General features: G+C 41.6%; 1 protein-coding gene across 3 annotated transcripts in view; it reads right to left on the reverse strand.

The window, feature by feature from the left end:
• HECW2 (HECT, C2 and WW domain containing E3 ubiquitin protein ligase 2) overlaps window positions 1–23709 on the reverse strand; it is a 395637-nt gene that overhangs the window by 16587 nt on the left and 355341 nt on the right. For all 3 annotated transcript variants that reach the window (XM_073546703.1, XM_073546704.1, XM_073546705.1), the window contains exons 22-26: window positions 23153–23266; window positions 13508–13660; window positions 5001–5099; window positions 1088–1217; window positions 667–813 (exon numbers count right to left, since the gene is read on the reverse strand). In XM_073546703.1, coding sequence (XP_073402804.1) covers window positions 667–813; window positions 1088–1217; window positions 5001–5099; window positions 13508–13660; window positions 23153–23266 — 643 coding nt within the window. The remainder of the gene's footprint in view (window positions 1–666; window positions 814–1087; window positions 1218–5000; window positions 5100–13507; window positions 13661–23152; window positions 23267–23709) is intronic.

The following is a 23709-nucleotide window of genomic DNA, read 5'->3' on the forward strand; positions in this document are numbered from 1 at the left end:
CACTAGTTCATCCTGTGTACTCCATTTCCACAAAATGTACAGAGAAGAGCAGGTTAAAAAAAAGTGTCAGTTAAAGGGTTGTTCTCAATTTTGGAATTATCCCTTACCCATGGAATAGAGAGTAACTTCCTGATTACAGGGGTTCGACTGCTGGGACCCACGCCGATCCCAAGAACCTGTGCCCTATATGGATGTAGCGGCGGTTGATCACATTCATTCTTATGGGAGTTGTGAAGACAAGTTGAGTGCAATGCTCTGCTATCTCTGGCGGTACTCTTGAGAACAAATCTACCAAATGTGTGTATTCAAACATTGCTCCATACACATAGGGCTCTTTGTGGTGTCTAGCAGTCAGGCCCCCAGAGATTGGGACATTATACTATCTTCTGGGTAAGGTATAACTTATAAACGTGAGAATACTCCTTTACTTAAAAGTAGTTCCCTGCTACTCTATTCAATGTCTGTGAAGGCTGGTGGAAATTCTGGTACTCGGCTGTTTCGTAAGTCCTGAATGGAAGGAGGGTCTTGGGACACCTATTTTAGTGATTAGTGAGGCCCACAAGGATCAGAATTTATATGATGACTGTTGGCTAAGGGATCTGTACTCTACTTTTGTCTATATTATTGGAAGTACTTTGGCTAAAATATTATGAGTAATTCATTTACCTCATAAAAGCCACGCACAAGGCTTTCTGTCTGTTGTACCACTCCTCTTTCTATTCTCCATTTGACCATTTTTTCAATGTATTCCTTTTTATTCTTTTCAGTCACAGTTATGTTAGCACCCCCGGGTTTGAGCTCTCGTTCTGTAATCTTGGGGAAAAAAAAATTGTCACATTTTTTATGTAGAAAACCCCAAAAACGAAAATTACGCAGATCTGTCACAAGGCAGACACAAGCTATACCAGCCGAAACCCACTGACTTAAATGGAGACCATGAGGTTTCCATTATGGGGTCCATTAATGGTAGCCATTGACCAGCATCTATAAATAAAGTACATTTCCACACACAGTCGTTCGTGTGTGTGAATATCGATCTATTTTTTTTCACTCTACTCTACTGAGTGGCTTTGAAGATTTTTTTTACCTGGCCAAATACTTCTTCATTGACCGTGAATGTAAGGTCTAGAATATCATGGATGTCATTGTCTTTCATCCACTGTAGACTCTGATGGAACTCTTCATCAAGATATTCTAAGTCACTCAAATCACAGAGTCTGCAAATACATAAAGGACAGCCGTGAATGAAGTGACTAACACAGCAGAAATCTAATATTGACAACAAATACCACGTGGGACCACTGAAAACATAGAGTAATATGGATTCAGTGTCCACTCACGGCCCGAGTCTGGTGCCCTGTCGAGAGCATATGAGCCTGTACACGATTACTAGTCATATAGCCACACACGCAATTTAGGAAATTTACAGAAGCATTATAAAATATAGAAAAGAAAAAAACTGCTGGTACTTTTTCACAAATAAGATATATACTGTATATACACAAAGAAAGGCAAACACTCTCCTGATCATGTCACCTCCCCAAACATCCACACTCTATGGATTCACTGACCGTTATAGGGGCTGTCTCACCAATACAGATCAGGAGTGCACCACTACCATTGATTAAAGAAAATTGTCCTTACTTTGAGGCTTCGAAGGAAATTACCTAAACCTCTGCAAAGAGGAAACATTTTTTTCTCGTGATGTGTTTTCAGGCGCACACCTCTCCCCTGCTTCTCGGCTTCCCGAGGATGGTGCACTCCTGAAATCAGCTTATATAAAGAGCCGGACTTTGATCTCCTGCAATCTCTACTCGGATCTGCTGAGAGAGCTGTCCCCGAAGGAAAATATCAAATCTTTATTATATGTACTACAGAACTTGAAAGATTTATATGGATTTCTGAAGAATTCTTATCACTAAAGCAGCGCGGATGCTCAGAAGTGCTTTTCTTGGATCCTCAACTTATGATACCTAGTGGACGCTGTCCACCTGCACGAGCTCTGCAGCAGCTATATGACTGCAACAAACGTTGAGAGTGGTTGTGTCTGAACACAACCCATAAAGGGTGAGTACTCCAGAGTACTTTTATATTTTAATTGATTTATACCAGGTGAAGCCCTATGTCTGCGCCCCCGCCCTTGTTTTCCCCGAAGGAAAATAGTGTCCCCTGTCAATAAACAAACCCACAGGCCGATACTTTTCCATCATGCAACATCAGAGAGGCGTCGGATTGGCTCCAAATGTATTGTACAACAGGACAACAACCCAAAACATACAGTCAATGTCATTAAGGACTGTCTTCAGCTTAAAGAAGAACACAGAGTCTTGGAAAGGGTTGTATGGCCTTCCCAGAGCCCTGATCTCAACATCATGGAGTTTGCTTGCAATTACATGATGTGGCAAGCCTACATCCATAGAAGGTCTGTAGCTTATACCACAGGTATACATGTGATAATTCCTGAAGAAGAAGTAACTATATACTTTGAAACGCGTAGACTAAACCACCATCCTTCTTCTATTACGTCTGGATTAATGTCTTATTCAGCAGCGTGGGTAATATCCACAAGATTTCTTTTGCTTAGGGTAATAAAAACTTACAAAAAAAAGTGCAAAAAAGTAATACAAAATATATTATAACAATGTTTCAGGTTTTATTTTTAACATTTTATGTGAGATTTCAATAAAAAAAAAAAAAAAACTAGAGGGCCAAAGGGTAAGCTACAATCACACATTGCCTTAAAAATATAGTCCCTACATGCAGAGACTGTGATAAAACATGGCTTTTATTTGACCAATAACAAAATTACATAATGAGAGATCCGATATGTACAAATGAGATTTTAGAAACGCGACTGCCTGAGAGGTGAGCGCCAGTTAGCCGTCAGCTCTTTCACCACGTCGGCTCACAATGTGGAACATATAGGGAGGCACTTTTTTTTATCGATGCCACGGGAGATCGAAACCATGATTTACACAGCAATGCTGTATAGGAACGGACTGCAGCCGAGATAACTTGTTGTGTGGCCTGGAGTGTTTGTATCCCTGTGTATACTGCTGGGATGAACCATGCACCATCAGGACACACTGTGACATCTGGATACACTGGTTCTTAAAAATCACATTTGTGTTTATTAGGTCACTGTTGTATATATTAGGTCACTGTTGTATATATTAGGTCACTGTTGTATATATTTGGTCACTGTTGTACAGCAAGTCATTTTCTTATAAGACAGTGAAATAAAAATGAAGTTATGTTATAGCCTGAGAAGTTGGGGATTATGTCTTGCCTTAGGGCAATTCTCGATTGTAGTTACATTTATCCCATTGACAGACTACAGGGCAAATGTTATGTTGTTTTTTTCAATCTTTTTTATTCTACCTATACCCATGTGTGTACATTGGGGAGTGTAATAATTCAGATAGTACAAAAGGTATATGCATCAACATGTATGCTATGGCCTACATAGTAATGTCAGGCCACATCCAATATTCCTAAACAGAATTTCCCTCTTTAATGTAAAGTACATCATTAGATGTTAGATTACATACGAGTAAAAAAAAAACAAAAAACAGTATACAGCTGCTTATTGGTGTCCATGTAAACAGAGCAAATAGAGCAATAAATCTAGATGCAGCACAGACGTGTGGAAATATTGCTTCTGTAATATATATTCAGTGCTTATTTAGACTGCACACTCCGGCTGCTGCAAAATTAAAAAAAAAGTTTTAACCTGCTCTGCAGCCATTGTTACATAGGGTGTCCAGTCCAGCATGAAGAATTTGGTGGAAGGTCTCCTTTAATGGAATGCATGCAGGGGGAAGGGGGTTAAAGAATCTTAATATTTTGATAATTAATATAATCATTACTTTTTTGGCTTTTGATAAAGCATCTATAAATTTACTTATGGTTGAAATATCAGCAGTAGACAGGAAAAGACATGAAGAGATGTAAAAATAATTCTCTGTTGTGAAGATATTCAAATTTTAAATACAGAAAAAAATAAGAAAAAAACTTTAGAATCGCTGCCGCTCATAAAGTAAGCTGTAAATCCAAAGAAGTTTACAAATAGAGTTTATCTTTGGACTCAACTATTGATGATCCATAGAGTAGAAAGTGGATAGGCACAATCCGTCCCGTGCAAAAAATCCTTTATTGTGGCATCAAGGTAACGGGATGGATTGTGCCTATCCACTTTCTTCTCTATGGATATACAGACTATTTTCCTTGGAAGTGGCACCCGTGTTCCCTGATGTGTGTGCAGCTTCATTAACCCGAGGTCATACAGCTGTGCCTTTGTCCTGCTTTTTTTCGTCTATTGATGAGCAAAGGTGCTGGGATAAGGTGTTATCCCGCTTTACCGGGTGCTAACCAAGTGACTTTGGTGAGCTCGGAAAATATGTTTGAGTTCCGAGGCTGTTCAACAGCCATAACACATGCAGGGACAGCCTGTTTGTTAGGCATTCCCCGCATGTGTTGTGGCTGTCAAACACCCGAGAGACATACAGCTGCGAGAACTCAAACATATTATTCGAGCATGCTGAAGACGCTCTAGTATCACACGAGCATCCAGGGATAACACCTTACCCGAGCATGTCAGCTCATCACTACTCACAACCTCCTTAGAATGAATATCTGATGTTTTTCAGACCGGCAGTGCGTCTAAAGATCCTTTACTCCACCCCTATTCCTATATACAGTGTATATAGTATATAATATATATTTATATATATATTACATATAATACATATACACATACATGTCCCCGCTTAATTGTAAAGGGCTACAGAAAATGTTGCCGCTATATACATGAAATTATTCTAAATATTATTATTTTCTCTTTTTTCATGGAGGCAGGCTCAGCACACATTCCTTTCATTTCATCCTTACAAATATCATACAGATTACTAACATTGCATTATATTTTCCAAACGTTCCTATTTGTAAAAAAAAAAGCAGTAATTACAGTCATTCACACAGTAAACTTATAGTAAACTTACATTCGAAGAAGGCCTTTATAAAATGGACGCGTAAAGAAGGCATCTAACAAGTACTGATGAATAAGAGCGAGACCCAGGATACGACCACTGAATCTAAACCTGGAACAAAAACACATCATTAGTGTTTATTACATGAGAGAATAGTGTGCATTGAAACCGCTTCATGAAAAAAAGCAAAACATATCTAATGTTGGGATTACCCACAAAGATCTGACTGACCTTACAGATAATGACATTACAAAAACCAAACTGGACATTTGGACAAACAGATATTTCATTAGAACAGAACTAATTCTCATCGATCCTGATGATCCTAAAATATAACCTATTGCTTATAACAAAATTCTTACAGATTTCAAGTACTCGTTTATATGCTGTAATTAGGGCAGATCCGTCACCAGATTTCACAACGCAAACTGCAAACATTATTGAATACTGTATATCCTAGACCATAGAAGGCTGGTGGACTTACTTTGAAAATACATAGCAGAATGACTTAAAAGTTACAAACCAAGTTCCCAAAAAGTTGAGACGCTGTGTAAAATGCACAGATAACAAAGATGCAATGATGTGGAATCTCTTATAGCCGTATTTTATTCACAACCTAACACAGACCACATATCAGAAGTTCAAAGTTAGACATTTTTCCATTTCATTGAAAAACTTAACCTATTCAGAAATTGATGGCAGCAACACATCACAAAAAAATTGGGACAGGGTTCATAAAAGACTGGAACAATTTAAAAAAGAAAATGTTACTCAATGTGAAATTGTAAAGACTTTGTGGGTTATTATCAAAAGATTCTGGAGAAAGCTGAGCAGCGCTATTACAAACTATATGTAAGGGTTTCAATTTTTTCAGCACTTTAATTATATTTAAGCACCTTAAAGCTTGCAGTCTTATTGCGGCATCTGCTTACACCATGTGCATTGTGTGCACTCAGTGCAATGTGTCTGTTAGGCTCATTAGTATATAGCACTAAAGCACCTTAAAATAGGCACCTTCTCCTGGTTTTTCATTAGTGGTAACACCTATATTAGGTAATGCACATCATTTAACAGGTCTAGGTGCTGTTTATTTATTTATTTTCTGTTATATACTGCAACACTGATGAGACTGATTTACTTATTTAACCCATTGTTGTAATGAGCCATTTGGGGTGTAATTGTTTACTGATTGCTGCGACCTGCATTAGTATTTATGCTCTGTTATATATGCATTAATAAAATGTACTTTGCTTGAAAAACCTCTATTTGATCTCTAGTTCTGCTTAATAGTTCTCACATGAGATATGTACCCACGTTGCAGAAATGCTGCGAAGATTTCTGCAACATTTCCACACTCCCGCCGCGGGTAAACTGCATGCGAACTCACATGCATTTTTCCTGCAGAAAACAATAGTTTTGCAAGCATTTTTTGCTTGCGGAATGCTTGCGCATTCCAAGCTATTAGCATCGCTTGGAAATAGGATGTTAAAATAATAAAAAAAATAAAAAATATTGTTATTCTCACCTTCCGACGGCCCCCGATCTACTCTGCGGCGCTCCCGGCATCTTCCGGTCCCAGTAATGCTTTGCGCGAAGGACCTGAGATGACGTCACACTCGCGAGAGCGCGATGTCATCAGCGGTCATTCACGCAAAGCATTACTGGGACCGGAAGATGCCGGGAGCGTGGTGACAGGCGGGAAGGACTTCGGGGGCTGCCGGAGGGTGAGTATATATCACTATTTTTTATTTTATTTTTTACAGGATTATGGTACCCAGGGCCTGGAGGACAGTCTCCTCTCCTCCGGGCCCTGGGTACCATCCACACATGATCCGTTTACTTTAAGCATAGTTTGCAAAGCCACATGGGGTGGGCATAGCCGCTTGGTGGGCATAGCCACATAGGATCAACGCAATCCTATGGGTGCGGAATCGCCACGATTCCGCAAAAAGAATTGGCATGCTGCGGATTTTTCCGCTATGTGATTCCGCAGCGGAAAAATCCGCAGCATTAGCACAGCATTGCGGAATCCCATAGGATTGCATGGGATGCGTTTTCGTGGCGATTCCGCAGCGGAAAAACGCATCGAAAACGCAAAAAACCGCACACAGCCTTATAGTAACAATTTGTAATGAAAATTAAAACACAAGCTGAAATTACAAGATAAGGTTGTTATGTAGCTATCAATACACGGTTTACACTGTATGGACGAAAGGATTGGGGCACACCTCATTCATTGAATTTGGGTCATTTATTCAATCCCATGGCCACAGGTATCTAACATGAAGTCTCTAGCTATGAAGTCTGCCATTACAAAAAATGGTAATTATTTCACAATCAATTGTGAGTGCTATTATTGTAAAGTGAAAGACTTCAGGGACTGAGGTGAACAGCGCATTAAAGTCGCCAACACTCTGCTGCTCAGTAAGTGCAGAGCTTGAAAGCTCATCTCATTGCCATTAGCACAAAACTAGACTGCGAGTTTCATAGCACAGGATGGAATGGACAAGCAGAAGCATGCAAGCCTTACATCCCCAAACACAATGCCACGCGTCAGATGAGGTGGTGTAAAGCATATGGTTACTGGGCGCTGTGTCAATGAAAACATGTTCTGTGGTGTGATAAATCTCACTTATTTCCCTAGCAGTCTGATTGACGACTTTGGGTTTGATGGATCCATGGGAACCGTTACCTGCCTGTCTGCACTGGGCCAACTGTCAAGTTTTGGGAGGAGGTATGCTGTTTTTCAGAGGTCGGTCTAGGGCTCTTATTTCCAGTGAAGGCAAATCTTAACGCTTCAGCATTCTTTGGATATTTTGGACAATTATACGTTTACAACTTTTTGGGAACAGTTTGGGTAAGGTCCACTTCTGTTCCAGGATGGCTGGAATGTTCCAAACACCTATGGGATGAACTAGAACACATATGTCAAACTTTGGCCCGTGGGCCAAATCTGGCCCACAGGATGAGTATATTTGGCCCACGATGCCGGGTGGGTCCCTTGAGTATATTTGGCCCCAGTCTGGCATCTAACTTTCAGCTGACGCTCCCTCTCCCATCATTCCCCCTCTGTGTCTGACATCTCAACACAGCGGGCACGATGATGTAATTACAGTGCGCCCACATTACGGAGATGTGCAGAGGATCTAAAGACACCATGAAGAAACCAGAAGAGCAGCGGAACAGCCAGAGGTGGATATTTACTTATTTTTTCAATTTGGGGCCTATTACACTGTAGGGAGCACTATGTGTATCCATTACACCGTTTGGAGGACTATGTAGGGCCATTATACTGTATGAAGCAGAATGTAGGGCCCATTATACTTTAGGTCATAGGCAGCATTTCTCTTCCTCCAAACACTGTGAGATGAGATAATGCCAAAGACCTCAATTTTTGTCTCATCTGACCACAGCACCTTCTCCCAATCACTCACAGAATCATCCAGGTGTTCACTGGCAAACTTCATGTGGGCCTGCACATATGCCTTCTTGAGCAGGGGGGCCTTGCAGGCACTGCAGGATTTTAAACCTTTACGGCATAATGTGTTACCAATGTTTTTTTGGTGACTGTGCTCCCAGCTGCCTTGAGATCATTAAAAAGTTCCCACTGTGTAGTTTTAGACTGATCTCTCACCTTCCTCATGATCAAGGATACCCCAGGAGCTGAGATTTTGCATGGTGTTTCAGATCGATGTCGATTGACAGTTATTTTGTATTTCTTCCATTTTCTTACTATTGCATTAAGTTGTCTCCTTCTCACCCAGCATCTTACTTATGGTTTTGTGGCCCATTCCTGCTTTGTGCAGGTCTATGATCTTGTCCCTGACATCCTTAGAAAGCTCTTTGGTCTTGCCCATGTTGTAGAGGTTAGAGTATGACTGATTGATTGAGTCTCTGGAAAGGAGTCTTTTATAAAGGTGACTATGTAAGACAGCTGTCTTTAATGCAGATAACGAGTTGATTAGGAGCATCTAACTGGTCTGCCAGAACTCTTAATGGTTGGTAGGGGATCAAATACTTATTTCTCACTGCACAATGCAAATAAATTTATATAATATATACAAAGCGATTTTCTGAAATTTTTTTTATATTCTATCTTTCAATGTTAAAATTAACCTACCCTTAAAATTATAGACTGTTCATGTCTTTGTCAGTGGGCAAACTTACAAAATCAGCAAGGGATCAAATACTTATTTCCTTCACTGTATTAATTAAAATGCACTTTCTTGTGGGACAACCCCTTTAAGTTTGTTTCCATATGAAAAAAATAATCTTTATATTTGATAAGGAAAAATATCCTCAATTGTAGATTTTTTTTAATAAATATTAAGGTTGGCCTGCGACTTTAATTTTGTCCCTCTTCGTATTTGAGTTTGACATCCCTGTACTAGAATAAAGATTGTGAGCCCAGCTCGCTCATCTAACATCAGTGTCTGGCCTCACAAATGCTCTTCTGGATGAATGGACAAAAAGTCTCACAGAAACATTCCAACATCTTGTAGAAGGCCTTCCCAGAAGACAGGAAGCTGTTTTAGCTGCAGCAGGGGAACCGACTGTAAATGAATTCCTATGGCTTCAGAAAATGAGGTCAGAAACGCTCCAGTAGGCGTCCATATAATGTACCTTACAACGATTTACTCATATTTCATATTGAACTAGTGACTAACTAGTGTTGCCTGGTTTTCAATAATAAATCTGATGCAAAGAAATAGCAATAATCAAGTCCATAATAAGTGCAAAAGATTCAGAATACATTAATAAGGTATCTAACCATATCAGAGGAAATCTAAATGTAGGTAAGACATACAAAATAAAAAGTCAGTAATTACTCCCATTACCTCCTCTGCTAATGTTATATTATTCTGTCTCATATTGCAACTATAACTGTGAAATAAATGAAGACATTCTCTGTATGTGTCCCAGGAGTCACCTATTTTCACCCTCCACTGTCTCACTATTATATGTCTGCCTGTCAGATAAGTAGCTGCAGCAGGAGCCTCCCCCTCTGCCATCAGATAAGTAGCTGCAGCAGGAGCCTTCCCCTCTGCCCGTCAGATAAGTAGCTGCAGCAGGAGCCTCCCCCTCTGCCGTCAGATAAGTAGCTGCAGCAGGAGCCTCCCCCTCTGCCTGTCAGATAAGTAGCTGCAGCAGCAGCCTCCCCTCTGCCTGTCAGATATGTAGCTGCAGCAGGAGCCTCCCCCTCTGCCCGTCAGATAAGTAGCTGCAGGAGGAGCCTCCCCCTCTGCCTGTCAGATACGTAGCTGCAGAAGGAGCCTCCCCCTCTGCCTCTTAAATAAGTAGCTGCAGCAGGAGCCTCCCCCTCTACCTGTCAGATAAGTAGCTGCAGCAGGAGCATCCCACTCTGCCTGTCAGATAAGTAGCTGCAGCAGGAGCCTCCCCTCTGCCTGTCAGATAAGTAGCTGCAGCATGAGCCTTCCCCTCTGCCTGTCAGATAAGTAGCTGCAGCAGGAGCCCCCACCCCGGCCTGTTTGTAATAAGACACAATGATTGTTAATAAGTATCAGGAAAACAAAAGTACCCTGAATACACATTTCACATTAATGTAAATCAGCAATATAGACATCAAAGTCCAAAACTATGAACAAGGACAAGATGGCTTCCTCACTGCTCTGTTTGCTAAAGCCGACCACTAAGCGCAATCCTTGTAGTGAAGGTTCATTCTGTCATCAAAGCACTTGCACTTTGTTTAGCAGGTAGAACAATGGAGGTGATCAGAAGGATACTAATGGGGTATTTGATAGTATATCAGTAGTGTATTGTTTGCCGACTGGTGTATACAGTCATGGCCAAAAGTTTAGAGAATGACACAAATATTATATTTTCACATGATCTGCTGGCCTCTGGTTTTTATGTGTGTTTGTCAGATGTTTTTAGCACATACAGAAATATAATTGCAATCATATTATGAGTAACAAAAGGTTATATTGACAGTTAGAATGAGTTAATGCAGCAAGTCAATATTTGCAGTGTTGACCCTTCTTCAGGACCTCAGCAATTCTCCCTGGCATGCTCTCAATCAACTTCTGGATCAAATCCTGACTGATAGCAGTCCATTCTTGCAAAATCAATGCTTTTATTTTGTCTGAATTTGAAGGTTTTTGTTTGTCCACCCGTCTCTTGATGATTGACCACAAGTTCTCAATGGGATTAAGATCTGGGGAGTTTCCAGGCCATGGTCCCAAAATCTCTATGTTTTGTTCCCTGAGCCATTTAGTTATCACCTTTGCTTTATGGCAAGGTGCTCCCATAATGTTGAAAAAGGCATTGTTGATCGCCAAACTGCTCTTGGACGGTTGGGAGAAGTTGCTCTTGGAGGACATTCTGGTACCATTCTTTATTCATGGCTGTGTTTTTAGGCAAGACTGAGAGAGAGCCCATTCCCTTGGCTGAGAAGCAACCCCACACATGAATGGTTTCAGGATGCTTGACAGTTCGCATGAGACAAGACTGGTGGTAGCGCTCACCTGGTCTTCTCCGAATAAGCCGTTTGCCAGATGTCCCAAACAATCGAAAAGGGGATTCATCAGAGAAAATGACTTTACCCCAGTGCTCAGCAGTCCACTCCCTGTACCTCTTGCAGAATATCAGTCTGTCCACGATGTTTTTTCTGGAGAGAAGTGGCTTCTTTGCTGCCCTCCTTGAGACCAGGCCTTGCTCCAAGAGTCTCCGCCTCACAGTGGGTGCAGATGCACTCACACCTGCCTGCTGCCATTCCTGAGCAAGCTCTGCACTGCTGGTAGCCCGATCCCGCAGCTGAAACACTTTTAAGAGACGGTCCTGGCGCTTGCTGGTCTTTCTTGGGCGCCCTGGAGCCTTTTTGGCAACAAGGGAACCTCTCTCCTTGAAGTTCTGGATGATACGATAGATTGTTGACTGAGGTGCAATCTTTCTAGCTGCGATACTCTTCCCTGTTAGGCCATTTTTGTGCAGTGCAATGATGACTGCACGTGTTTCTTTAGAGATAACCATGGTTAACAAAAGAGAAACAATGATGCCAAGCACCAGCCTCCTTTTAAAGTGTCCAGTGGTGTCATTCTTACTTAATCATGACAGATTGATCTCCAGCCCTGTCCTCATCAACACCCACACCTGTGTTAATGTAGCAATCACTGAAACGATGCTAGCTGGTCCTTTTAAGGCAGGGCTGCAATGATGTTGAAATGTGTTTTGGGGGATAAAGTTCATTTTCTAGGCAAATATTGACTTTGCAAGTAATTGCTGTTAAGCTGATCACTCTTTATAACATTCTGGAGTATATGCAAATTGCCATTAGAAAAAATGAAGCAGTAGACTTTGTAAAAATTAATATTTGTGTCATTCTCTAAACTTTTGGCCATGACTGTATTGTGCACGGTACCACTTGGTCTACTTTACAGTTGTGAAGAAACTCACATCTCTGCATCCGGATTAAAGCTACATCTAACAGGGAGAAATGCAAAGTACTACATCTGGGCAATAAAAATGAAAAAAAGCATATATAGAATGGGAGGAATAGGGCTAAGTGACAGCACATGTGAAAAAGACTTGGGTATACTAATAGATCACAGACTGAATATGAGTCAACAGTGTGATGCAGCAGCAAAAAAGGCAAATGCAGTTCTAGGATGTATTAACAGAAGCATACAGTCTAGATCACGTGAAGTCATTATTTCCCTCTACTCCTCTTTGGTCAGACCTCATCTGGAATATTGTGTCCAGTTTTGGGCACCACATTTTAAAAAAGACATCAACAAACTGGAGCAAGTTCAGAAAAGAGCGACCAGAATGGTGACCGGTCTGCAAACCCTGTCTTATGAGGAAAGGTTGCAGGATTTGGGAATGTTTAGTTTGCAAAAGAGAAGACTGAGAGGAGACTTAATTGCTGTCTACAAATATCTAAAGGGCTGTCACATTGTAGAAGGATCAACTTTATTCTCATTTGCACAAGGAAAGACTAGAAGCAATGGGATGAAACTGAATGGGAGGAGACACAGATTAGATATTAGAAAAAACTTTTTGACAGTTAGAGTGATCAATGAGTGGAACAGGCTGCCACGAGAAGTGGTGAGTTCTCCTTCAATGGAAGTCTTCAAACAGAGGCTGGACAGACATCTGACTGGGATGATTTAGCGAATCCTGCTTTGAGCAGGGGGTTGGACCAGATGGCCCAGGAGGTCCCTTCCAACTCTACGATTCTATGATTCTATGATTATGATTCTATGATTCACATCAGTGTTAATTTTCCCATCCGTGAGAAACTGACTGTTTTTTTTGCACATCTCATTCTAGTTGTACATGGCTGTGATGATGAGCTAGATACCTTTATTAAAGATGTGTGAGTTAATTTTTACACCAGCAATCAGAAGGATTAGTGTCTAACATGCTTAACACATCCATATGGCACCAGTTACTCCATTGATAGGTTTTATGCACAACGTAGTAAATTCATGCATTCTACGACAAAACTAAGTAATTTCCTGAATTGTCTTCTGATTCCAGTAAACAATGAGAAAACTTACCATTCGTGATGATTGTCGACAAATGCAGACATTGGACTTATTTGCACTGTGTATGTGTCATTGGCAGAATACTCAAATAATCCGTAATATGGATTAAATAGCTCTCTAGACACAAGGAAGAAGAATTCCCTGGATGGTCCACTATAATCCAACCTTTATTGGAAAAAGAAAGCACTTTTATATAGCTGTTTGCTTTTTGATAATTTACAGTCTTGGCTTTCAAGAAACCAAGTAAAATGTCTCAACTAATACTGGAGGCTACTGCTTGTGAAGACTGGATGCAAGATGTCATTGTGTATACTACATCACTGTGACCAGTTAATAGGCAAAACCCAGTCTCATCATTAATTGTGACAAAAAACACCAAACAGACGTATTTCTTCACAAACAAGAAAACCTCTCCAAACTACACAGAAGAAGGGAAAATGGAGTGTATATATTTCAAAAAAGTAAGAAAGTCTTTACAAGTTCACCAGCGATTTCTCATTTTTACAACAAAATTTACAAAACTATTTTTTTTATGGATCACCTCACATTTGAAGTCACTTTGAGGGGTCTATATGATAGAAGATACCCAAAAGTGACACCATTTTAAAAACTGCACCGCTCAAGGTCTTCAAGGTCTCAAAACCACATTCAAGAAGTTTATTAACCCATTAAGTGCTTCACAGAAATGTTTGGAATGTGGAAAAAAAACCCAAACATAACTTTTTTTCACAAAAAATTTACTACAGATCCAATGTTTTTTATTTTGACAAGGGTAATAAGAAAAAATGGACCCTAAAATTTGTTGCGTAATATCTCCTGAGCATGCCGACACCCCATATGAGGGAGAAAACCACTATTTGGGCACACAGCAGAGCTCGGAAGGCGGACCATTTGACTTTTTGAATGCAAAATTTGTTGGAACAATTGGCGGACGCTATGTCGCGTTTGGAGAGCTACTGAAGTGCCTAAACAGTGAAAATCCTCCACAAGTGACACCATTTTGGAAACTAGACCCCTCAAGGAATGTATTTAGATGTATGGTGAGCACCTTGAATCCTCAGGTGCTTCACAGAAGTTTATAATGTTGAGCTGCAAAAATAAGAAAAATCATATTTTCCAAACAAATATGTTTTAGCAAAAAATATTGCATTTCCATAAGGGTAACAGGAGAAATTGCACAGTACAATGTGTTGAGAAATTTCTCCTGAGTACGCAGATACCCCAGATGAGGGAGAAAACTACTAATTGGGAGCACAACAGGGCTTGGAAGGGAAAGAGCGTCATTTGAGTTTTTAAATGTAAAACTTCCTGTAATCATTAGCGGACGTCTTGACCCATTTGGAGAGCCCCTGATGTGCCTAAATTGTGGAAAATCACAAGTGACCCCATTTTGGAAACCAGACCCCTTAAGGAATGTATTTAATGTTTGGTGAGCACCTTGAACCCCCAAGGTGCTTCACAGAAGTTTATAACGTAAAGCTGTGTAAACAATAAAATCACATTTTCCTCACAAAAATGTTATTTTAGCTCCAAATTTTTCATTTTCATAAGGGTAAAAGGAGGAATTGCACCATACGCTTTTGTTGTGCAATTTCTCCTCAGTACGCAAATACCTCATATGAAGGAGAAAACTACTGTTTGGGAGCACGAACAGGGTGCAGAAGGAAAGGAGCGCCAATTGACTTTTTGAATGTAAAATTTTCTGGAATCATTAGTGGACGTTCATGTACCGTTTGGAGAACCCCTGATGTGCCTAAAAGCTCGAAACTCCTCAAAAGTGACCCCATTTTGGAAACTAGACCCATCAAGGAATGTATTTAGATGCATGGTAAATATCTTGAACCCTCAGGTACATTTATGGCCAATGTGAACATGCGTTTATATGCTGCATGTATACCAACTCCAACCAAGCTCAATTTTTGTGTTTTTTTCTTTGCATTTTTGCATTCTGTGCAAGCCGGGGTGTGGCCTCCTACTCCTGAGCTGGAAATTGTATTCAAAGGCTTCCCCTGACTGGTGTTAACTGGTTGGGACCTGGTCCTTTTGTCTGCCGTTTTTAATATTATACAGTGTAGGCCCGCCCCGTCCACGGAGTCACCTTGTTAATAGTGGGACGGCTTTTATGCTATATTTGATCAAATACAGTATTACTAAGAACTCTGTATTACTTAAATGCACTCTTGCTTTTTATTTATTTAATTACAGCAGGCTTTTTCTCATTTTGTCTTTTGTAGGTTTTGTATGCTTTATGGCCAATGTGAACATGCATTTATATGCTCCATGTACAGTACAGACCAAAAGTTTGGACAACTGCTAATTCAAAGAGTTTTCTTTATTTTCATGACTATGAAAATTGTAGATTCACTATGAAGGCATCAAAACTATGAATTAACACATGTGTAATTATATAATTAACAAAAAAGTGTGAAACAACTGAAATATGTCTTATATTCTAGGTTCTTCAAAGTAGCCACCTTTTGCTTTGATTACTGCTTTGAACACTCTTGGCATTCTCTTGATGAGCTTCAAGAGGTAGTCACCGGAAATAGTTTTCACTTCACAGGTGTCCACATTTTGAGAGCTATAATTTTTCCATATTTTGACCCACAGAGTCATGTGAGGTCTTGTTTTTTGTGGGACGAGTTGATGTTTTTATTGTTGCCATTTTCAGGCACATTTTTTGATAGCTTTCTATTCTGATTTTTGAGAGGCAGAATGAACAAAAAAAACAGCTTTTCAGGAATTATTTTTCTGGGGGGGTGGGGTTGTGTTTACGTCATTTCATGTGTGGTAAAATTGTCAAAGCAGTTTTATTCTTCGGGTCAGTACGATTACAGCGATACCTCATTTATATCTTTTGTTATGTTTTAGTGCTTTTACAAAATAAAAACTATTTTATAGAAAAAATAATTATTTTTGCATCAATTTATTCTGAGAGCTATAACTTTTCTTATTTTTCCACTGATGGAGATGTATGGCAGCTTGTTTTTTTGTGGGAGATGACATTTTCAGCGGTACCATGTTTATTTATATCTGTATTTTTGATCAGGTTTTATTGCACTTTTTGTTCAGCGGTATGATGATAAAGCATTGTTTTTTGCCTTGTTTTCTTATTTTTTTATGGTGTTCACTAAAGAGGTTAACTAGCGAGACAGTTTTATAGGTCGGGTCAATACCAAATAAGTGTACTTTTATTGTTTATATACTTTCTTCATATAAAGGTTTTACTTTTTTTCTTTTTTTTTTTTTTTACTTTGGCCCACTATGGGACTCTCATTTTTTGCAGGCTGATAGGTTGTATAGCATGGGGATATTCTGTTTAAATTGTCAGCTCTGCACTGACAGAGAGACTTGCTGATCATGCACTACACATGATCAGCAAGTTTCCTAGGTCTGGTGACCCGTATGTCGTTATGACGATTTTGGGTCACCATGGCAACAATTGGGTCCCCGCGTCACACCGTGGGGTCTCCGATCCAAAGGCAGAGGAGCTGCCAGCCCTCTACAGGCTCCCAGAACGCTGCAATCGCAGAATTTAGGGGGTTAAAGTGCCGGGAGTGGTGCGTGACTGCTCCTGGCACTAAGGCTGGTTTCAGACTTGCGTTGAGAAGGGCTGCGGATGGCAGCCTACTTCCTCCTTTCTTCCTCCGTGAAGCTCCGCCCACGCTCCGCCTACCGCCGCATGCGTCCGGCGTTTCCCTGCGTACCTATCTTTAACATTGGGTAGGAAGGGATATGTGTTGTATACAGATGCGTCCGCATGTGGCGATTTGACGTGCGCGGAGACCACACAGAATTGCAAGGTTTTGTGTTTCCGTGCGGTCCCCGCACACATCAAATCACCGCATGCTGACGCATCTGCATACAACGCATGTCCCTGCGTACCCAATGTTAAAGATAGGTACGCGGGGAAACGCTGGACGCATGCGGCGGTAGGCGGAGCATGGGCGGAGCTTCACGAAGGAAGAAAGGAGGAAGTAGGATGCCATCTGCAGCCCTCCTGAACACTAGTGTGAAACCAGCCTTAGTGCCGGGTGTCAGCTTTCAGAATCAGCTGACACTCAACGGTGATCGCCCGCACACTACCTGTGTGTGCGGGCGATCAAAATGACGTAATAATCCATCCCTGGTCAGATAGGTCCAAGGCACAAGGACATATTATTACGACAAATGTCAGAAAGGGATTAAACAGAGGTGCAAAGAGACAGGCAAGAGTGTCACACATCCATCATACAGAGTCAATGTTTGTTAGACATATCTCTTAACAATTATCAATAGAAAAAGAAAGGTGAAGTAATACCATGAGACTAAGTCCCAAGAAGTGTCTATATGTAGTATAAATCTTCCATTAAGGTAAGGTAAAGAACAAACAAATATCTTATCTGTAGAGGGCGCAATTTGGTCTTTGCTCAAAGGGTAAAGCCCCTATCCTAATAAATATACAAAATCAATGCATACAAAAGGCATCTTACCCAAATATGTAGGAGAGGGATAGGGTAGTCACAAGAACAAGTAGCATTAGGGTCCCGTTTCACGTAGCGACGCACCAGCGATCCCGACAACGATACGACCTGGTAAGGATCGCTGGTGCGTCGCTAAATGGTCGCTAGTAAGCTGCCAAACAGGCAGATCTCTTCAGTGACGCAGCAACCATCCAGCGATCCTCGGCGGTCGTTGGTACCTTGTCACACAGCAGCTTTTCTGAACTATTCCAGCCTGCGTCTCTGAGTTCTGCGTCGCCAACGAGGTCGCTCGTCGGGTCAAACACAGCGATGTGTGCTGGCCAGCGGGACACAGACGATGAAAAAATGGCCCAGGACATTTGAGCACGATCAGCGATATCCAGCGGGGGGGGGGGTCGCCGCTGCGTGTCTCATATAGCGAGATCGCTATTGCGTCGCAAAATCGGTGAGACGGGGGCTTTAACCCCAATATGTGTTTCGCATATTCAGTCCTTACTGCTTTATCAAGGGGAAGTAATCAATTATTATTATCAAGGATAACATCCCCTTGATAAAGCAGTATGGACTGAATATGTGAAACGTGCATTTGGGTTAATATTACTTGTTCTTGTGACTACCCTATCCCTCTCCTACATATTTGGGTAAGATGCCTTTTGTATGTGTAAGGGACAAAAAGGAGTGTCCGTAAGTGTACAGATATATACGTATAGATATATATATATTTATTTATTGTCGGATGTTATGTACCCTTTCCCTTTAACGTTATTCATATTTATTATACATGCCATGTAAATGTCTATTTATTGTATCTGTTATATGTATTTAACATTGGACACTGTTATATAGATAGGGAAAGTGTAGTACCCTAGTTTGCCCACTAGATGGGGTTAGAGAAGCTCAACTTGTAAATAGTTAAAGTAGGAGGGATAACAGCTGTTAAGACAGGGAGCATCTGGAATTTGAATCAGTTGGGCAGGAGCGCCCTGACAGGGCTGTTGGCTCCGTAACGTTAAAGTCAAGAGCCCAGTCATAGAGAATTCAGGCCAGTATCTCATCGGGAAGTAACATCAGAAGAAGTGCTGACTGTGCAGAATTAGTGGGTCTGCAGTTGCCAGAAGAAGACTAAGCAGTACGGGCAGGTCACTCAGAATGTGGCGGCTAATTTCATCTGTGGATATTCTTGAGACCGGGGCTAAATGTTTAAGAGGGGCCCTTACTGAAGTAAGACTGAGCAGAGTTGATGTTGAAAGACCGGAGAGCACGGTCCGTCCCGGAAGCGAGCTTAGTGGGAGAGAGGGAAAGACAGGGACAGAGGAGAAAATGTCTATTGCCAACCCTGATGCTGGAGTGAATATGTATGCGCTGTGTAAAGGAAACAGTAAAGTTGATTGTTCAAGTATTGAACAGGACTGTGACTCTGTTCTGCATTGTCTGAGGAGAATGTGCAGCACATAACAAAGCCCTGAGGGGGAGCTGGAGAAAGCGACAGGTATGTCGACAGAAAACTGTCATGTCTATGTGAGGGGAGACCAGGACTCCATTGCCCCGAAGTCCTCGGCCACGATTATGGTCCTAGCCGACCCTTACATATGGAAGCATTGATTTTTTATATTTATATATTTGAGCAAAAAAAAAATTGTGCCCTCTACAGATAAGATATTTATGTTTGTCCTTTTCCTTAACTTAATGGAAGACTTATACTGCATATAGACACTTCTTGGGACTTACTCTCTTGGTATCACTTCCGACCGCCGAGGATCGCTGGATGGTTGCTGCGTCACTGAAGAGATCTGCCTATTTGGCAGCTTACTAGCGACCATTTAGCGACGCACCAGCGATCCTTACCAGGTCGTATCGTTGTCGGGATCGCTGGTGCGTCGCTACGTGAAACGGGACCCTAATGCTACTTGTTCTTGTGACTACCCTATCCCTCTCCTACATATTTGGGTAAGATGCCTTTTGTATGCATTGATTTTGTATATTTATTAGGATAGGGGCTTTACCCTTTGAGCAAAGACCAAATTGCGCCCTCTACAGATAAGATATTTGTTTGTTCTTTACCTTACCTTAATGGAAGATTTATACTACATATAGACACTTCTTGGGACTTAGTCTCATGGTATTACTTCACCTTTCTTTTTCTATTGCTAATTGTTAAGAGATGTGTCTAACATTGTCTCTGTATGATGGATGGGTGTCACTCTTGCCTGTCTCTTTGCACCTCTTTTTAAATACCGTATATACTCGCGTATAAGCCGAGATTTTCAGCCCATTATTTTGGGCTAAAACCCCCCTCTCGGCTTATACGCGAGTCATATACCGGGGGTGGGCGGGGGAGAGGGAGCGGGGGTGTCAGAGATCATACTCACCTCTCCTGGCACTTCTCTGCAGCCTCTGGGTCTCCCTCTGCCGTCTGCTTCCTGCAATGAGCGGTCACATGGTACCGCTCATTAAACTCATGAATATGTGCATATTTAATGTGCGGTACCACGTGACCAGCTGAATGCAGGAAGCAGACAGCAGAGGGAGAAGCAGGGGCTGCCGCTGCAGAGAAGACCTTTGGCTAGGAGGGGTGAGTATGACAGGGGCAGAGTGATATTCACCTGTCCCCGTTCCAAGCCGTGCACGGCTGTGTCTCCGGGTCCTCCTGCTGTGACGGCAGGGGGCGCAATGACGTAGTCAGTGTGTGTCCTCTGCTGTCACTGCAGAGAGCCGGGAGACACAGCGGTGGATGGCAATGGAACAGGGACAGGTGAATATACCCAGCGACGGAGAGGTGAGTATGTCATTTTTTTTATTGCAGCAGCAAATAAGGGGTATATATGGAGCATCTTATGGGGCAGAATTAACCCTTGTGGAGCAGCATATGGGGGGTATTTATGGGGCAGCATTAACCCTTGTGGAGCAGCATCTGGGGGGTATTTATGGGGCAGCATCAACCAGTGTGGAGCAGCATATGGGGGGTATGTATGGGGCAGAATTAACCTTTGTGGAGCAGCATATGGGGGTATTTATGGAGCATCTTCTTGGGCCAGCATTAACCCTTGTGGAGCAGCATATGGGGGGTATTTATGGGGCAGCATTGACCCTTGTGCAACAGCATATGAAGGGTATTTATCAAGCATCTTCTTAGGCCAGAATTAACCCTTGTGGAGCAGCATGTCGGTGGTATTTATGGGGCAGCATTAACCCTTGTTGAGCAGCATATGGGGGGTATTAATGGGGCAGCATTAACCCTTGTGCAGCAGCATATGGAGTGTATTTATGGAGCATCTTCTTGGGCCAGCATTAACCCTTGTGCAGCAGCATATGGGGGGGTTTATCTATGGAGCACCTTCTCGGACCACCATTTAACCCTAGGCTTATATGCGAGTCAATAAGTTTTCCCAGTTTTTTGTGGCAAAATTAGGGGGTTGGCTTATACACGGGTCAGCTTATACACGAGTATATACGGTATATTCTTAAACTGTTTGCTAACTAATAAAGACTTTCTTACTTGTTTGAAGTATACACACTCTGATTTTCTTTCTTTTATTAGTGTGCCTAGTGTGTAACCAGTGAGAGGAGCTTAAGACTAATCATGCAGTGGGTCTTCATAACTTATATTCAGACTCTGGAATAGCTATGCTATTACACCTAAAGGGGTAGCTTCATGTCATTACATTGATTTAGTTACAAAGCAAGAAAAAAGCGATTTTGCAATTGACTTGCTTTTTCTATCTGATGTAATTCTCCTGCTATTAGGCCTTTTGTCTTAGAAGAAAGCGTACAGCTTTTGTCCATGGAGCTCAGCCACCAGAGTTTGGCTGAATGTGAGGAGTAGTTACATTTGAGGAGGTGTGGAGTTTACTCTTAAGACCACAGCCACCTCTCACCAGCTCATTGATTTCTATACAGCAGTTAACTTCTCACCTCCTTGCTCCTTCTGCTCATTTCCTGACAAGCTGCTGTTATAAATCTTGCAAAATCATCAGCTTCCACAATTGACTACTTCCAGAACAGTTCTCCTAATAAGGGGTCTCACTGTCCAGAGCTGTGTGCTTGTTCAAATGCCCTGTTATCGCTATATGTAAATTTTGTGATAGGATTGTACACTCCAGAACACATCAATGAAAGCTGAATATGTTACAGTAGAACTATAAAGCTCAGCACAAATTCTGCTAACACTACAGCTCTTCTACTGACCAGAACTGTCACTCATGGAGTTCCCTCCCCCTCAGAAACCAGGAAATAAGGAGACTGCAGAACTGTGAGCTGCTCAAGAGACAGCTTGAGAATACCTCTTTAATTAGGAAAAAGAAGTTTATTAGGGAAGGGAATTTGTAGGCTAATAAATCTCAAAGTTCTTAGACGCAGGCCACATTCATATGAGGAAAACACAAGTAACGCTTTGCACCTGTATTAAAACACTACAACTAGACCTCCCGCAGTGTATTAGTACTACCTATGGATTATCATAGAAGCCTAGAGTGTGGATTGTGTTCACCTGAAAGCGACCTTATGTACATACTAATAAATACTGATAATCATTGTACGAAGAAAAAGTAGGTGGAACTCACTGGTCTTTATAGTCATTCTTTATTGAAAGCGGTAAAACATACTCACTGATCATGCACTGCACATGATCAGCAAGTGTCCTAGGTGTTTGGTTTGGTTGACCCGTAGAAGCGCCATAGCGCGAAACGGCCGTCGTCGCTCGTACAATCCATATCCCATTCTCCCGGTGAGTATGTTTTACCGCTTTCAATAAAGAATGGACTATAAAGACCAGTGAGTGCCACCTACTTTTTCTTCGCACAAGGACTATCAGTTTTGTTGTTTTTCCTGGTGAAGCACCCGAAGGTCCAGGTTGTATATGTCTGCAACATAATCGCACACTTGCAAAATCAGTACAGGAAGGAAGGAATAGTGCCGCAATAATACCGGCGGTGCGGGTCACTTTTCTGCTTATGTGGACATACTAATAAATACATGCTGAAAAACTGAATATGGCTCTGTGCTTGTACAATAAAAAATAAATGGAGCAGGCCATGATATTTTTTTCAGAATCAATGCAAATAAAACCTTTGTGTGTGCTTCCATATGAAATCATAGGTATACTTTATAGCCATTAGCTGGCTTAATGCACCAAATGCAGACAGATAATACGGTTATGTTCATGGATATATACATTTACTTGGCTTGTAGCACTTACCCCTCTTCCCCCACAAAAGTAACATAAAGCTTATTTCTTTGAAGATCTTTTCTTGAATATCCCATGATTTGGTTGAAGGCGTCTTCTAATAAGTGATCTCTTCGTATTATTAATCTGCAACATTATAAATAATAAACCTAATGTAGACTGATGCAAAACCCAAAAGTAAACATTTATGTAATATTTAGTAATGGTGCGCAAACATTTTATACATGTAACAGCTCTGGGGTACAAAACTGTATCTGGTGTGAAGCCACCCTTTTGGGTGAGACCAGGGGCGGATATACCGCCGATGCAGCTGCACTGGGGCCCAGAGGTGGAGGGGGGCCCATGCAGGCAGGGATGGTATCACCACCCGGTGCACCTACAAGAGCCGGGACCCATTTGCCACCAGGGACACCAGCACTCTATGGGGCCCACGAGTAGGTGGGGCCCGGTGCCATGAGTGAGCTTCAGAGTCCTGTTCTCAGAATTGCTGGAGATCACAGTGGTCAGTTCCCCAAAAGTAAGTTATGCCTGATAAGATGACTGTTGAAAAATTAACTCTACAGAACAGG

This window comes from Dendrobates tinctorius, unplaced genomic scaffold (assembly GCF_039654945.1).
Source record: "Dendrobates tinctorius isolate UK_male_01 unplaced genomic scaffold, ASM3965494v1 ptg000150l, whole genome shotgun sequence".
Taxonomy (NCBI): domain Eukaryota; kingdom Metazoa; phylum Chordata; class Amphibia; order Anura; family Dendrobatidae; genus Dendrobates; species Dendrobates tinctorius.